This window comes from Triticum aestivum, chromosome 7A (assembly GCF_018294505.1).
Source record: "Triticum aestivum cultivar Chinese Spring chromosome 7A, IWGSC CS RefSeq v2.1, whole genome shotgun sequence".
NCBI lineage: Eukaryota > Viridiplantae > Streptophyta > Magnoliopsida > Poales > Poaceae > Triticum > Triticum aestivum.
The window spans coordinates 134,791,950-134,810,690 of NC_057812.1; the positions used below are offsets into that span (position 1 = coordinate 134,791,950).

At 41.9% G+C, this 18,741-nt stretch overlaps 1 protein-coding gene across 1 annotated transcript; it reads right to left on the bottom strand.

Moving 5' to 3' along the window:
* Positions 1-9,262: 9,262 nt before the first annotated feature.
* On the bottom strand, positions 9,263-10,030 carry LOC123154177 (26.2 kDa heat shock protein, mitochondrial-like). The gene is given in 2 exon segments (XM_044572962.1): positions 9,263-9,696; positions 9,817-10,030. Coding segments are annotated over 2 exon segments (648 nt in total).
* Between the last annotated feature and the right edge of the window lie 8,711 nt (positions 10,031-18,741).

Here is an 18,741-nt window from a genome sequence, read left to right on the forward strand (position 1 = left end):
ACATATTTAGTGCCAAACATTTTATAGATTTCTTCTTCTAGCTCTTGAGCACAATTTTCCTTACCATCATACTCACGAAAGATATTAAAAAGGTGAAGTGTATGAGAGAAACTCAATTCCATTTTTTTGTAATTTTCTTTTATAAACTAAACTAGTGATAAAACAAGAAACTAAAAGACTCGATTGCAAGATCTAAAGATATACCTTCAAGCACTCACCTCCCCGGCAACGGCGCCAGAAAAGAGCTTGATATCTACTACACAACCTTCTTCTTGTAGACGTTGTTGGGCCTCCAAGTGTAGAGGTTTGTAGGACAGTAGCAAATTTCCCTCAAGTGGATGACCTAAGGTTTATCAATCCGTAGGAGGCGTAGGATGAAGATGGTCTCTCTCAAGCAACCCTGCAACCAAATAACAAAGAGTCTCTTGTGTCCCCAACACACCCAATACACTGGTAAATTGTATAGGTGCACTAGTTTGGCGAAGAGATGGTGATACAAGTGGTACATGGATAGTAGATAAAGGTTTTTGTAATCTGAAAATATAAAATAGCAAGGTAACTAATGATAAAAGTAAGTGTAAATGGTATTGCAATGAAAGGAAACAAGGCCTAGGGTTCATACTTTCACTAGTGTAAGTTCCCTCAACAATAATAACATAATTGGATCATATAACTATCCCTCAACATGCAACAAAGAGTCACTCCAAAGTCACTAATAGTGGAGAACAAACGAAGAGATTACGGTAGGGTACGAAACCATCTCAAAGTTATTCTTTCCAATCAATCCGTTGGGCTATTCCTATAAGTGTCACAAACATCCCTAGAGTTCGTACTAGAATAACACCTTAAGACACAAATCAACCAAAACCCTAATGTCACCTAGATACTCCAATGTCACCTCAAGTATCCATGGGTATGATTATACGATATGCATCACACAATCTCAGATTCATCTATTCAACCAACACATAGAACCTCAAAGAGTTCCCCAAAGTTTATACCGGAGAATCACGACGAAAACGTGTGTCAACCCCTATGCATAGGTTCATGGGCGGAACCTGCAAGTTGATCACCAAAACATACATCAAGTGAATCACGTGATATCCCATTGTCACCACACATATGCACGGCAAGACATACATCAAGTGTTCTCAAATCTTTAAAGACTCAATCCGATAAGATAACTTCAAAGGGGAAACTCAATCCATTACAAGAGAGTAGAGGGGGGAGAAAACATCATAAGATCCAACTATAATAGCAAAGCTCGCGATACATCAAGATCGTACCACCTCAAGAACACGAGAGAGAGAGAGAGAGAGATCAAACACATAGCTACTGGTACATACCCTCAGCCCCGAGGGAGAACTACTCCCTCCTCATCATGGAGAGCACCGGGATGATGAAGATGGCCACCGGAGAGGGATTGCCCCCTCCGGCAGGGTGCCAGAACGGGTCTAGATTGGCTTTCGGTGGCTACGGAGGCTTCTGGCGGCGGAACTCCCGATCTATTGTGCTCTCAGATGTTTTTAGGGTATATGGATATATATAGGCGGAAGAAGTACGTAAGGGGGGCCACGAGGGGCCCACGAGGGTGGAGGGCACGCCCTAGGGGGGTGGGCGTGCCCCCTACCTCGTGGCCTCCTCGAAGCTTCCCTTACGTGCACTTCAAGTCTTCTGGGCTTCTTTCCTTCCAAAAATGAGTCCCGTGAAGTTTCAGGTCAATTGGACTCCGTTTGATATTCCTTTTCTTTGAAACCCTAAAACAAGGTAAAAACAGAAACTGGCACTGGTCTCTGGGTTAATAGGTTAGTCCCAAAAATGATATAAAAGTGAATAATAAAGGCCAATATTGTCCAAAACAGTAGATAATATAGCATGGAGCAATCAAAAATTATAGATACGTTGGAGACATATCAGTGATTAGACTACTTGTCCAAATAAAAATCTAGCCTTTTCCCAATTATAAGTCTTGGTAGATTTTAGCAACTTAGCACTAGTCAAGTAATCAACCTACACATGCAAGTCTAAGAGTATAGAAGCGGAATGTAAAACATTGCATATGAAGGTAAAGGAAGGAGTTTGGAGGAAGCAAACGCAATGTAGACATGGAGATTTTTGGCGTGGTTCCGATAGGTTTTGCTATCGTACATCCACGTTGATGGAGACTTCAACCCACAAAGGGTAACGGTTGTGCGAGTCCACGGAGGGCTCCAACTACGAAGGGTCCACGAGGAAGCAACCTTGTCTATCCCACCATGGCCATCGCCCATGAAGGACTTGCCTCACTAGGGTAGATCTTCACGAAGTAGGCGATCTCCTTGCCCGTACATACTCCTTGGTTCAACTCCACAATCTTGACGGAGGCTCCCAAGTGACATCTAACCAATCTAGGAGACCCCACTCCCCAAAAGGTAATAGATGGTGTGTTGATGATGAACTCCTTGCTCTTGTGCTTCGAATGATAGTCTCCCCAACACTCAACTCTCTCTCATAGATTTGGATTTGGTGGAAAGATGATTTGAGTGGAAAGCAACTTGGGGATGGCTAGAGATCAAGATTTATGTGGTTGGAGTGGAATATCTTGACCTCAACACAAGTGTAGGTGGTTCTCTCTCAGAAAATGTATGTTGAAAGTGTAGGCATGTTCTGATGGCTCTCTCCATGAATGAAGAGTGTGTGGAGGGGTATATATAGCCTCCACATAAAATCTATCTATTACAGACAATTTACCAAACTCGGTGAGACCGAATCGTGAAACTCGGTCGGACCGATTCAATTCAAAATATGAACTTAGGATTTTCGGTGGGACCCACACGTCAACTCGGTGGGACCGATTTCATTAGGGCTAGGGCATAAAGTAATCTTGGTGAGGCCGATTACACAAACTCGGTGGGACCGATTTTGGTAATAAGCTAACCAGAGAGTTGGTCACACAAAATCGGTGGGACCGATTCGCTCATTTCGGTTGGACCGAAACGTTACGAAGGGGAAACAGAGAGTTTGCATTGCGAACTCGGTGGGACCAATCGCTCATCTCGGTTAGATCAAAACATTATGAAGGGAAACAAAGAGTTTGCAATCCCATCTCGGTGAGACCGAGATCCCTATCAGTGAGACCGAAGTGACTAGGGTTTTGTGGCAATGGCTATGTCAACTGAACTCGGTGGTGCCGGATGGAAAGTTTTGGTGGGGCCAAGTTTGACTTTTGGTTTGGGAAAAATGTGGATATGAGAAAGTGTTTGAGGGTTTTGGAGCATATCACTAAGCATTTTAAGCAAGTAACCCATTAAGCAACACCTCATCCCCCTTTAATAGTATTGGCTTTTCCTATGGACTCAATGTGATCTTGGATCACTAAAAGGTAAAATGTAGAGTCTTGAGCTTTAGAGCTTGAGCCAATATTTTGTCCTTAGCATTTTTAGGGAGTCCACATTTCTAATCCATGCCATGACAATCATTGAGCTTTCCTGAAATATTTATCTTGAAATAGTATTAGCTCAATGAGTTATATGTTGTTAGGAATTACCAAAACCACCCAGCGATAGTTGCACTTTCACGGCCTCAATTAGATCAAGAGTACGAGGGATGTCACCGAGCTGAACGTGTGCAGATCGTGGAGGTGTCGTGCATTTGGTACTTGATCGGTTGGATCACGAAGACGTTCGACTACATCAACCGCGTTTCTTAACGCTTCCGCTTTCGGTCTACGAGGGTACGTAGACATACTCTGCCCTCTCGTTGCTATGCACCTCCTAGATAGATCTTGTGTGATCATAGGATTTTTTTGAAATACCGCGTTCCCTGTAACAGCCTGGATTTTGGCCCTTTTCTTTTTCTTTTCATTTAATTGGTTTTTTCTCTAGTTTTCTTTTTGGAGTGGTTCTGTGGCCTTGTCACCTGGGAAATCATCTTCATTCCCCCTCCCAAGTGGCTCATCATTCTTAAAACTTTGCCAAGATCATGTCACTCCACTGCTTGACCAAACCCTAATTTCTTTTTCTAGGGAATACTCCTTTTCCTATTAAAGGAATAACTCTATCTGCCCTAGGTTGTGAAGCAACCCATATTTCTGTCCATCCAAAAATCCCCAAATAATTCTTATAAATTGTTTGTGTCATATCTTCCTCAAATATGGCAAAATATTTCATTGGCCATATTTCTCATCATGCTCAATAAATTCATTTCCTATTCTGTCCTAAATGGCACATTGTGAAGCAAGTGCTATTTATCTTTGACCATTTGCCCCCAAACTTTTTGGGCATGATATATCATCCAAATAATTGACCTGTGCCAAAATTCAACTTTATTTGCATAGCCAAGCTTCCTCATTGATTTTTCAAAGTTCATGTCTAAGGGAAGCCTTTGTGAAGGAAGTGCTAGCTAGGATTATTCAAATGAGTTGAAATTTTGCATGCCTCTTCTTGTGCTCATATTATCTCAGTCCTACAAATTTCAGCCCCACCCAATCATCTATGTGAGCACAGGACCAAATCTTTACTTCTGGTAAACTTTTCGGGTTGTGAAGCAAGTGACATTTATATTGCTTCAAAAATAGTGATAAATTACCAGGCTGTTCTCCTACCCAAATAACTTCTCTCCATGAAATGTGGCACCAGTTCACCTAGCCAATATTTCTATAGAAATTTTGCAAGTTTCTATTCAGTGAAGATGTTTGTGAAGCAAGTACCATTTTGGTTCAACCAATTGGTATGAAATTTTTACAGCACCTTTATCTGGCCAAATCACCAAGCCCTGCCAAATTTCATCTCAAGTGGTTACTCTATGTGAGTGAACCATCTTGATCTTGATTTTGGACCCATAGTGTGAGTTACAAAGGAACTATATTAGTTTTTGCTCCATTATGCTCCAAAACCTCCAGGATCATAGTCCTTCCTTAGTTAATCACCCCAGACAAACTCTTTGGCGCTAGTAAAGTTCCTGTTGTTCACCAGTGCACGGCCAAGTTTATTGTAGTAAACTTTAGGCGGTGATTACCATTTAACCATAGCAGTTTTAACCAAACTACCACCTCAGTTGCAACCTCCCCTGGATGAACTATCAGTTGTTATAATAGTTTAATGAAATACCATCATGACTAATTTTATTAATCATCAAACAATTACGTCATCCACAAGTTTGGGTAACAATGATCTTGGGTTATATTGAATTCCCGACACATAGGTTTCTACCTGGCAAGTCAATGAAGTCCAATGTGTTCAACCCAGGTCTAAGGCAATCAACCCAAGCCCAAGGCAAATAACTAAATTCAAATAAAAAAGAAAATATCAACAAGGATGGAAAAAGAAAATGATCCCAACACTAGAAGGGCCATCATGGGAGAGGGATGAGAGGGAATGGACGTAAGGCATGTAGCGCTTGGTCCTGTATGGACCTACTGAATGTTCCTTCGGGTGCTCCATTGACAAAGATTTACTTTTCATTCGTCTTGGTCTTTGTTCTTTTGTTTTTCAAGAAAAAAATCTCGGAAAAAACTATATAGGTTTGTTCCGATAGTTAAAATATATTTCATGATTAAAAAGTAACTAGGAGTTTAGAAAAATGTCCATGAAGTTAAAAAAATGTGCATAAATTTAAAAATGTTCCCCAAAAGTTAAAGATTGTTCACAAAATTTTGAAAAAAGGGAAATGTAAGATGCCCGCCTTATGTTGAAATGTTCATGAATTAAAAATCTTCCCAAAGTTAAAATATGTTTTCAAATTTAGAAAACGATAAAAGGAAAGAAAAATGAACAAAATGCATGAGAATAAATCCGTAGAAAAGTGATGAAAGAGACACACAAAAGAGAAAACCCAAGAAAAATCATGCATGAGAAATAGAAGAAAACCGCTCGACTGTATGTAATGCCCCCTTTCTAGTTGGCTTAATCCAAGTCGCTATTGCTTCGTGCATTAGGTTGACAATTTGATGCAATAAGCATCAAATAGGATTTCTTGGCTCACTACAGACTATGTACCCTCCACCTTTGACTAGTCGACCATGGACCAGTGGACCAAACTTTTATCATCATACCCTTCACATGTACCACCAGTCTTGTTTCCACCAGTCTCATATAATCCATGTTGTGGCCCCAAAGTGCAAGAGTTTGCGCCAAGTGATAACTTTCCCCTTTCATGAGAATCAAGGTATTAGTAGGTAGAGATAACACCCCTAATCTGAGTCAAGCACACTACAAAACAAATGAAGAACTCACTTGTCCCTCCAATGGTTCTTGTCACAAACTAATATCCCTCATACCACTCAAGTTGTGGTTCAAAAAAGGAGCAATGTTAGTAATTAAACCACCACAACAAATCACACCTGGTGGTTGCGCCATCTACTAGAGGAAGTGTGACCATGGGAACAACCAAGGTAGGCTTCAAGCATCACTGTACATGAAGCGTGTTGTGGAGGACACACATCTTAGGGTTCTTTCATTTTGCATCACTATTTCTTATTATGAACTACTTATAATTATCCATATTTTGCACATTTTCGTACCATTCTTATGTATTTTTCTCTTAATTTACATGCTTCAAAGGAGGAAGGGGAATTGCCAGAAAGCATCAGAAAGGGACCAAAAAGAAGAGCAATGAAGAAATTATTTTCCAAGAGCTTATAAAAATAATCTCACGAGACAAGAGTCAGGGCAAAAATTGGGACACGGAGGCGCCTATGGATCCCACGTAGCCCCACCTGGTGGATTGGCCCTAGGCTGCAAGCTAGGGGTGATTGGTCCCACATGGGATCTCCCTGCCTCCCTCCAACAACCCTAATCCTATTTTACCCTACAACCTAAACCTCCAATTTATGGGATTTTTCTACCTACGTCTTTGAGGTAGAAACAAAGTTGAGCACTTTTCTCTCCAAAAAGGTTGATCTGTGGGGCTGTTTGCCATCATGAGGACCTTCTTCGTCCGCTATATCGAGTCATAGTGCCATTGAATCTATTAATAACAATGCAAGCATACTGTATTTATGGGCGACCCTAATTATGTTCTTAGCCATGCATGTTTACTAATGTCAACCCTCAAAACTGATTAAGTGGTAAGAGGAACCACTAAGAGAAACTCCAATGGGGTGACCCATTTTGTCCGCGACCGTCCGTTTGGGTTGGTGCGGACAAAAAAGTCGGACCAACGCGCCGACCCAAACGGACGCGCATTCGCTTTCGTCCGCCTGCCGACCCATTCCCGGTCCATTTTTGAGCCGGATTTGCGTCGGCGCGTACACGAGACGAACGCGCGCGCGCTCGCCCTCTTTCCTCATCGGGCCCGCTGGTCGGTGGCACATTGGATTGGTCGCTCCACATCAAACAGCACACCATCGCCCGCCTGCTTCGTCGCCGACGCCGCCGGCCATTTTTTCCGATAAAATAAATACATAGATAGTTCTAGCGTACACAGATAAAGAAAAGACCACTACTCGTTGCTTTCTGACTCCGACTCGGTAATGTCCTCCTCCGACGTCTGAATGTAGGCATCAGCATGCTACTCATCTTCAAAGTCCCAACCCGATGTTTCCCGTAGCTTCAGTTTCAATTGAGCGGCCTGCTTCCGCGAACGCTTGGCCTCCCGATAGGCGGCTCGCTCTGTCCTCCTCCCGTCCCTCTCCAACCTCCTTTGCTTGTAGAACTGATGCTCATCGACGATGTCCTGCGGGAAGCGTTCGCGCCACACCTCCATGGCTTCCATGTCCATCTCGGTGATGGTGAGGCGATGCTGCCACCTCCGGTAGGCACGACGACCCTCGTCGGTGAAAAGCCGCGGGAGAGGCGCCAGATCCTGTGCCCGCTGGCTCGACACGTCGGGAAAATTCATATCCCAACGAGGCCTCAGGAGGCGCTACGCCACCGCGTCATGCGCGGGGGCCACCTCCTCTGGGGTGTCGAAGGTGCCGAGGATGAGACGTTTCTCGTGAAACCAGATCTCGGAGGAGAAGGCGCCGGAGCGGCGCTCACGGACTCCGCGAAAATCTGAAGCGCCCAGCCAACGGATCGACATGGTGGCGCTAAGGCGAGACGATTGGGTGGCGGACAACGAGCTGGGCAGAGTGTGGAGGGAACGCCTTCTTATAATGAGTGCCGGCAGCGGCGCGCGCGTGAACCTTTCCCACACGCTAGGCCACTTCCCCCCGCGCGCTGGAGCGCCAAAACCAGGGCGACGGCATGGCCGTTGGCATGATCTAAAGCGCGCACAGTCATGATATGGGTCGGCCCGTTGGGCGCACTGCCGACCCAAAACTAAAAAAGGGCGGACGGCGGGCGGGCGGCCGATCCAAACAAACAAAAAACGAACAAAAATATCGTACGTTTGGGTCGATCCGTTGGAGTTGCTCTAACTTGTGGAGATACTTGACCCATTGAACTGAAAGCTCGATAGAGTCCCGGCGGGGGATATTTTACATCATGAGGAAAGGTAATGAGGTCCAACCACTCTCTCTTAAAGTACAATAAAGCTTCATTGGTGACATTATAGAAGTGTGTGACTTAATGGGTAAAATGTACAAGCTCCGTAGAGTGAAAAAATATTTAACTAGTCATTGTCCATGGTCATGGACGGAGTCGGGATAAGTGTACAAGAAGTAAACACATAGGATAAACACAAAACATTCAGGGAACCACCAAATCAGTTCAGGGAACCACCAAATCAGTTCAGATAACACACAAAATTCGAGGAGATCAGACAAACAAAAAATTTAGCAAAAAAGATTCAAGGATAAGCAAAAATCATCAACCTGTAACTGCCCGTTCACCAACTCCATGACGCCAAACACGAGGATAGGCATGGATCCTTAGCTTTTTACAGAAAAGTTAAAGCAATACAGAACAAGAACGAGGAAAGATAGACAGGCAGGACTAGCTTAAGACAATCAAAGTAGTTCATCAGGCCAAACTTGAGACAATCAATAAAGTTCATGACCAATTTCACCACCAAATTAGTCCAGCACGCCAAACTTAAGGAGATCAACCAGGTTTCGTGACCAATTTCAGTACCAAATTAGTTCACCATATGCCAAATTCGAGGAAATCAACAGAATTTCATGACCAATTTCACCATCAAAGCAAGTTCATCATATGCTGAAACTAGAGGAACTTAACAGAGTTCGCGGCCGAACTTCACCACCAGACCACTACCTACTAGATTCAAGACCATCAACGAAGCAAAACAAGGAAGAAAGACACCAAACATGACCACATCAACAAGGCTTCTCTCACACTCTCTCGCCGGCCATCCTCCATGAGCACTACCAAATCCACAATGACTACTCGACCTTGACGTGGAAGACGTCCTTGCGCTCCTCCTCCTTGACCTTGAGCAGGGTGACCCAGAGTAGGCCATTCTTCATCTCGGCCTTGATCTTGTCCATCTTGTACGCGTCAGCAGCGGGCACCTGGATGCGGCGGTTGTACCTCGGCACCGCGGAGTCGTCGTCGCCGTCCTAGGGCTACTTCTCGCCCTCGCCCTTGATCACTAGGATGTACTTGTCCGCACACACCTCCACGTGCTCCTTGGTCAGCCCCGGCATCGACACCTTGAGGTACACCGCGTCGTCGTCCTCCTTGGCCACCCACTGTCCGAGCCGCGACGCCCCAGCCCCAGCAGTGGAGGAGAGGCCGCCGGTCTCAGTTGCGACGTCCTCCATCAGAGACAGCAGACGAGCCATGCTGGTCAACGCACCAAGCGGGTCGAGCACGTCTGCAAAATCTACACCAAGGACACCAAAAGCAGATCACAAGGATGATTTGACTCACGTTGTTGAGGCTTCAGCACGAACGCAAAGAAACGACGTGCCACAGGTAGGGAACGGAAGCATACCCTGCGAGAAGAAGCTGGGGGTGACGAGGTCGCGGGCGTTGTAGTCGTCGTCGTCGTCGTCGTAGTGGCTGACCTCCTTGGCCTGGGTGTTGTATGGGCGGCGGGCGGTGGTGACGGCGGGGGAGTCGACCGAGCAGTAGGCCACGGGAGTACCGGACTTGAGGAGGCTGGCCGGCGCGATTTCCTTGCCCTTGCAATCGACGGCGGAAGCCATGGTCTCTCTCTTCTCTTTCTCTCTCTTCTCTCTCTCGCTCTAGGGTGGGTGATGATTTTGGATTCTTGTGGCTGAGCGAGACGGGGGTGGGAAATGGAGGGAGGGGGGTTTTGTAAAGGAGGAGCGGGAAGGCTTTCTTGGGGAGGGGATGGTGAGGAGGGTTTAGAAGCTTCTGGGGAGATCGGATGAGGCCTCGAGCCTTCCAAAACGATCAGGAGACCACAACTTTAGGATTCGTGCTGCTTGATGTACCACGATCGGGGGCCATGGATGAAGGTAATCATTGATCTGCTGTGGTGCACAAGGCAAGAAAGAAACAACCTTGCTTGCGTACAATTTCCTCAAATTGCTTACTTCCGGCAAGGCTCTTGTAAACACCTTTCTCTATAATTCCCTTCAATAAGCTATTTTCTTGCTCAAGTGTCACTTGGCTAGGAGAATCATTAGTGGAATCAAGAGAACTACTAGAAGCAACAACATTGGGTTTAGCATGATTATTGTTTCTACTAAAAGAAGAATCTTTCTTACTCTTGTTGCTAGATTTAACTTGTGGCATGTAAGTAAACAAGAGTAAACGCTTGGCAATGTAAGAAGAACTTTTCTTGTGAAGATCATCATTGATCGCTTTTAAAAACCCATGCTCTTGCTCAAGGTTAAGCTTTTCGAAGCGTAACTTCTCATGAGTCTTTAAAAGCTCTCGATGATTTTCCAAGGTAGTTTCATGAGCTAACTTAAGAGTGTTTAGTTCTTTAGTTAGACGCTCAATCTCCTTCTTATCATCGTCATTCATTTTATCTTGATCAGCATGATTAATAGCATGTTCATCATAGTTTTCATCACTAGAATTGTCAACAAGTAAATCATCATCACCTAGCAAATCATCTTCATCACTATTGAAATCAACATACTCGGGGTGTGATACCTTTGGGCCTTTAGCCATGAAGCATCTTCCAATTCCTTAATTTGGTGACTCAAATATGTCGTAGGAGTTGGTTGACACAAGTGCGAGACCGGCAACACCTTCATCTTGAGTATATTCGGAGTCGGAGTGATAACTTCTCTCGGAGTGATTGTCGGAGTCGGAGCTGGATACCCATTCACCAACATGAGCTTGATGTCTTCGTTTTGTGTAGCTCCTTGATGATTTGTCCTTCCGTTCCGAATCCTTCCTTCTCTGTGATGTTCTTCATTCATAACGGTCATCTCTACTCCTTCTCTCTCTAGGTGGTGATTCTTCTCTTCTACTTCTTCTTTTCGGAGAATCTTCTCTTCTTTCGTAGGGGGTCGTACACTCATTGGAGTAGTGTCCGGGTCTTCCACAATTGTAGCAATTACGTTCACGACTTGAAGATCTTTTGTCATTGTAGGACCTTGACTTGGAACTTCTTTCCTTGTTTCTAGTCTTGTAGAACTTGTTGAAATTCTTCACCATTAGGCTCAATTCTTCATTAAAGGCTTGTTTCTCACTTGATGATGTGGGAGAATCACATGAGGCTTTGTAAGCACCTCTTGACTTGTTGTGAAGCTCTTCCTTATCCTTGAGTGACATCTCATGAGCAATAATTCTTCCAATGACTTCCATTGGCTTGAGATCTTTGTAATTGGGCATCATTTGGATCAATGTGCACACGGTATCATATTTTCTATCCAAGGCTCTTAGCATCTTCTTGATGATGAATCTATCGGTCATACCTTCACTTCCTAAGCCGGCAATCTCATTTGTGATGAGAGCAAGCCTAGAGTACATTTCAGCAACACCTTCACCATCCTTCATTTTGAACTTGTCAAGTTGACTTTGAAGCACATCCAATTTGGATTCCTTGATGGAGTCGGTACCTTCGTGCATATCAATCAAAGTATCCCAAATTTCCTTTGCATTCTCAAGACGGCTGATCTTGTTGAATTCTTCGGGGCACAATCCGTTGAAGAGAATATCATAAGCTTGAGCTTTGTATTGCAGCATCTTCAACTCTTCCACGCTAGCTTCACGGTTCAGTTCTCTCCCGTCAAAAAATTCACCTTGCAAGACAATACACACAATAGCCCAAACGGCGGGGTTATGTCCAAGAATATGCATTTTCATCTTATGATTCCAACTAGCAAAATTTGTACCATCAAAGTAAGGAACTCTACGGTGATAATTTCCCTCGCTAGACGCCATACTCTCCTAGGTTGTGAAACCAAGGCTATGATCACCAAAAGCTATGGAAATCAAGGAAAATGGAGACCAAAGCTCTGATATCACTTGTAGGATCGAAAGTATATCTAGAGGGGGGTGATTGATGTCTACTACACAACCTTCTTCTTGTAGGTGTTGTTGGGCCTCCAAGTGCAGAGGTTTGTAGGACAGTAGCAAATTTCCCTCAAGTGGATGACCTAAGGTTTATCAATCCGTAGGAGGCGTAGGATGAAGATGGTCTCTCTTAAGCAACCCTGCAACCAAATAACAAAGAGTCTCTTGTGTCCCCAACACACCCAATACACTGGTAAATTGTATAGGTGCACTAGTTCGGCGAAGAGATGGTGATATAAGTGGTATATGGATAGTAGATAAAGGTTTTTTTAATCTGAAAATATAAAAACAGCAAGGTAACTAATGATAAAAGTGAGCGTAAACGGTATTGCAATGATAAGAAACAAGGCCTAGGGTTCATACTTTCTCTAGTGTAAGTTCCCTCAACAATAATAACATAATTGGATCATATAACTATCCCTCAACATGCAACAAAGAGTCACTCCAAAGTCACCAATAGCGGAGAACAAATGAAGAGGTTATGCTAGGGTACGAAACCACCTCAAAGTTAATCTTTCCAATCAATCCGTTGGGCTATTCCTATAAGTGTCACAAACAACCCTAGAGTTCGTACTAGAATAACACCTTAAGACACAAATCAACCAAAACCCTAATGTCACATAGATACTCCAATGTCACCTCAAGTATCCGTGGGTATGATTATACGATATGCATTACACAATCTCAGGTTCATCTATTCAACCAACACATAGAACCTCAAAGAGTGCCCCAAACTTTCTACCAGAGAATCACGACGAAAACGTGTGCCAACCCCTATGCATAGGTTTATGGCAGAACCCGCAAGTTGATCACCAAAACATACATCAAGTGAATCACGTGATATCCCATTGTCACCACAGATACGCACGGCAAGACATACATCAAGTGTTCTCAAATCTTTAAAGACTCAATCTGATAAGATAACTTCAATGGGGAAACTCAATCCATTACAAGAGAGTAGAGGGGGGAGAAAACATCATAAGATCCAACTATAATAGCAAAGCTCGCGATACATCAAGATCGTACCACCTCAAGAACACGAGAGAGAGATCAAACACATAGCTACTGGTACATACCCTCAGCCCCGAGGGAGAACTACTCCTTCCTCGTCATGGAGAGCACCGGGATGATGAAGATGGCCACCGGAGAGGGATTGCCCCCTCCGAAAGGGTGCAGAAACGGGTCTAGATTGGCTTTCGGTGGCTATGGAGGCTTCTGGCGGTGGAACTCTCGATCGATTGTGCTCTCGGATGTTTTTAGGGTATATGGAGATATATAGGTGGAAGAAGTACGTCAGGGGGGCCACGAGGGTGGAGGGCGCGCCCTAGGGGGGTGGGCGCGCCCCCTACCTCGTGGCCTCCTCGAAGCTTCCCTTATGTGCACTTCAAGTCTTTGGGGCTTCTTTCCTTCCAAAAATGAGTTCTGTGAAGTTTCAGGTCAATTGGACTCCATTAGATTTTCTTTTTCTTCGAAACCCTAAAACAAGGTAAAAACATAAACTGGCACTGGGCTCTGGGTTAATAGGTTAGTCCCAAAAATGATATAAAAGTGAATAATAAGGCCCAATATTGTCCAAAACTGTAGATACTATAGCATGGAGCAATCAAAAATTATGGATACGTTGGAGACGTATCAGCATACCCAAGCTTAATTCCTGCTCGTCGAGTAGGTAAATGATAAAAACAGAATTTTTGATGCGGAGTGCTACTTGGCATAATTTCAATGTAATTCTTCTTATTTGTGGCATGAATATTCAGATCCATAAGATTCAAGACAAAAATTTAATATTCACATAAAAATAATAATACTTCAAGCATACTAACTAAGCAATCATGTATTCTCAAAATAACATGGCCAAAGAAAGCTATCCCTACAAAATCATATAGTCTGGCTATGCTCTATCTTCACCGCACAAAAAATTTAAATCATGCACAACCCCGATGACAAGACAAGCAATTGTTTCATACTTTTGATGTTCTCGATCTTTTTCAATCTTCACGCAATATATGAGCATGAGCCATGGATATAGCACTATAGGTGGAATAGAGTGGTGGTTGTGTAGAAGACAAAAAGGGAGAAGATAGTCTCACATCAACTAGGCGTATCAACGGGCTATGGAGATTCCCATCAATAGATATCAATGTGAGTGAGTAGGGATTGCCATGCAACGGATGCACTAGAGCTATAAGTATATGAAAGCTCAAAAAGAAACTAAGTGGGTGTGCATCCAACTTGCTTGCTCATATAGACCTAGGACATTTTGAGGAAGCCCATCATTGGAATATACAAGCCAAGTTCTATAATGAAAGATTCCCACTAGTATATGAAAGTGATAACATGAGAGACTCTCTACTACTAAGATCATGGTGCTACTTTGAAGCACAAGTGTGGTAAAAGGATAGTAGCATTGCCCCTTCTCTCTTTTTCTCTCATTTTTTTATTTGGGCATTTCTCTTTTTTTATGGCCTCTTTTCTCTTTTTTTATTTGGGCTTCTTTGGCCTCTTTTATTTATTTATTTTTGTCCGGAGTCTCATCCCGACTTGTGGGGGAATCATAGTCTCCATCGTCCTTTCCTTACTGGGACAATGCTCTAATAATGATGATCATCACACTTTTATTTACTTACAACTCAACAATTACAACTCGATACTTAGAAGAAAATATGACTCTATATGAATGCCTCCGACGGTGTACCGGGATGTGCAATGATGCATGAGTGACATGTATGAAAGAATTACGAATGGTGGCTTTGCCACAAATACAATGTCAACTACATGATCATGCAAGCAATATGACAATGATGAAGCGTGTCATAATAAACGAAACGGTAGAAAGTTGCATGGCAATATATCTCGGAATGGCTATGGAAATGCCATAATAGGTAGGTATGGTGGCTTTTTTGAGGAAGGTAAATGGTGGGTTTATGGTACCGGCGAAAGTTGCGCGGTACTAGAGAGGCTAGCAATGGTGGAAGGGTGAGAGTGCGTATAATCCATGGACTCAACATTAGTCATAAAGAACTCACATACTTATTGCAAAAATCTATTAGTTATTGAAACAAAGTACTACGCGCATCCTCCTAGGGGGTAGATTGGTAGGAAAAGACCACCGCTCGTCCCCGACTGCCACTCATAAGGAAGACAATCAATGAATAAATCATGCTCTGACTTCATCACATAATGGTTCACCATACGTGCATGCTACGGGAATCACAAACTTCGACACAAGTATTTATCAAATTCACAACTATTCACTAGCATGACTCCAATATTACCATCTCCAAATCTCAAAACAATTATCAAGTATCAAACTTCTCATAGTATTCCACACACTCATAAGAGAATTTTATTATTCTTGAATACCTAGCATATTAGGATTTTAAGCAAATTACCATGCTATTTAAGACTCTCAAAATAATCTAAGTGAAGCATGAGATTTCATCTATTTCTTCAAAATAAAACTACCACCATGCTCTAAAAGATATAAGTGAAGCACTAGAGCAAATGACAAACTACTCCGAAAGATTTAAGTGAAGATCGATGAGTAGTCGAATAATTATGCAACTATGTGAAGACTCTCTAACATTTAATAATTTCAGATCTTGGTATTTTATTCAAACAGAAAGCAAAACTAAAGAAAATGGCATTCTAAGAATGGCAAACATCATGTGAAGAAGCAAAAACTTAGGATCAACCGAAACTAACCGATAGTTGTTGAAGAAGAAAGGTGGGATGCCAACCGGGGCATCCCCAAGCTTAGATGCTTGAGACCTCTTGAGATATTATCTTGGGATGCCTTGGTCATCCCCAAGCCTGAGCTTTTGTGTCTCCTTAATTCCTCTCATATCACGGTCTCCCTAAATCTCAAAAGCTTCATCCACACAAAACTCAACAAGGACTCGTGAGATAAGTTAGTATAAACCATTGCCAAAACCTTATTATACACTACTGTAGCAAATCACTAAAATTATTATTCAACATTGGATACTAAATTCCTCTGCATATTTAATAGTCCTATCCTCAAATAGAATCATTAAAGAAGCAAACATATGCAAACAATGCAAACATAACAGCAATCTGCCTAAACAGGACAGTCTGTAAAGAATGCAGCAACATCCATACTTCCCTAGCTCCAAAAATTATGAAATAAAATTCCCACTGTAGTAAATTTATCAGAGCTTAATATGCCAAAGGTTTCAACATTTTATCATATTCTTACTTTTCTAGGGAATTATTGCAACAGCGGTAAACTTTCTGTTTTCAAACAGCAACATGTGGACTTCTAAAATAGGCATAGTAAAGGCTATCAATGCCAATTTTATTGAAATAAATGATGCAAAACATTGTTCTAAATAAAAGAAAGCAAAAAAAATAAAATGAAATTACGCTCCAAGCAAAACACATATCATGTGGCGAATAAAAATATAGCTCCAAGTAAAGTTACCGATGAACGAAGATAAAAGAGGGGATGCCTTCCGGGGCATCCCCAAGCTTAGGCTTTTGGTTGTACTTGGATATTACCTTGTGGTGCCTTGGGAATCCCCAATCTTAGGATCTTGCCACTCCTTATTCCATAGTCCATCAAATCTTTACCCAAAACTTAAAAACTTCACAACACAAAACTTAAAGTAGAAAACTCGTGAGCTCCGTTATCGAAAGAAAACAAAGCACCACTTCAAGGTACTGTAATTGACATATTGGTTTTAAACCTACTGTATTCCAACTTATCTATGGTTTATAAACTATTTTACTAGCCATAGATTCATCAAAATAAGCAAACAACACACGAAAAACAGAATCTGTAAAAAACAGAATAGTCTGTAGTAATCTGTAACTAACGCAGACTTCTGGAACTCATAAAATTCTCAAATAAATTGCTGGACCTGAGGAATGTATCTATTAATTATCTGCAAAAAGAATTAACTAAATAACTCTCTCCAATAAAAACTAGCAGCAATTCTCGTGAGCGCTAAAGTTTCTGTTTTTTTACAGCAAGATTAAAAAGACTTTCCCCAAGTCTTCCCAAAGGTTCTACTTGGCACAAACACTAATTAAAAGCATAAAACCACATCTAAACAGGGGATATATAAATTATTTATTACTAAACAGGAACAAAAAGCAAGGAATAAAAATAAAATTGGGTTGCCTCCCAACAAGCGCTATCGTTTAACGCCCCTAGCTAGGCATGATGATTTCAATGATGCTCACATAAAGGATAAGAATTGTAACATAAAGAGAGCATCATGAAGAATATGACTAGCACATTTAATCCTAACCCACTTCCTATGCATAGGGATTTTGTGATCAAACAACTTGTGGGAACAAGAATCAACTTGCATAGGAAGGTAAAACAAGCACAACTTCAAAATTTTAAGCACATAGAGAGGAAACTTGATATTATTGCAATTCATACAAGCATATTTTCCTCCCTCATAATAATTTTCAGTAGCATCATGAATTAATTCAACAATATAACCAGCACCTAAAGCATTCTTTTCATGATCTACAAGCATAGAAATTTTATTACTCTCCACATAAGCAAAATTCTTCTCATCCAGAATAGTGGGAGTATCATAAGAGACTCAAATACTATAAATTGTTTCCACATTAAAAGAGTAATGTTCAGAGAAGGGGTAATCATAATCATGACAAGTTTTATAAATATAATCACTACTTTTTATAGCATAAGTATCATCACAATAATCATCATAGGTAGGAGGCATGCTATCATCATTATAAACTTGCATATCAAAACTTGGGAGACTAAAAATATCATCTTCATTAATCATAGCTTCCCCAAGCTTGGGACAAACATTAATTGCAGCAAATATATTCTCAAAAACATCATATTCATCAAACATAGCATCCCAAGCTTGGGCCTTTTCATATCATAAGCATAATCACTCTCATCATTAATAGTATGGATAGCACCAATAGTATAGCAATTATCATATTCTTCCAAGCAAGTGCCAAAAAGATTTTCAAGATCATAAGAAGCATCATTATCTTCCATAATTATATTTTCATGAGGCACAATAGTAATAGGAGCAGCACTATTTGGGAGAGGTATATTTTTACCTCTCTTCCTTTTTCTTTTCTTCTTTTTCACCACATCATGTGTGGGTTCAATCCTCTTTTTGGAGCTCCTTATTAATGAGATTGGTTGAATAGGAGGCTCCTCCTCGTTACCTGATTCATCATAAGAAATAATAGGAGGATATTGGGAAGTTTCTTCCCTTTCATTAGTATTCTCTTCATCTTCTATTTATTTTCTTTTCTTTATGTAGTTGGCAATATAAGGATTTTCAATACAATTCACCGCACAATACATATAAGTTTCCTCTAGATCAAATCCAAGAAGTTTATAACGGGTAAATTCTGGAAGATAATTAGTTATACATTTCATTTCTTCGTAACT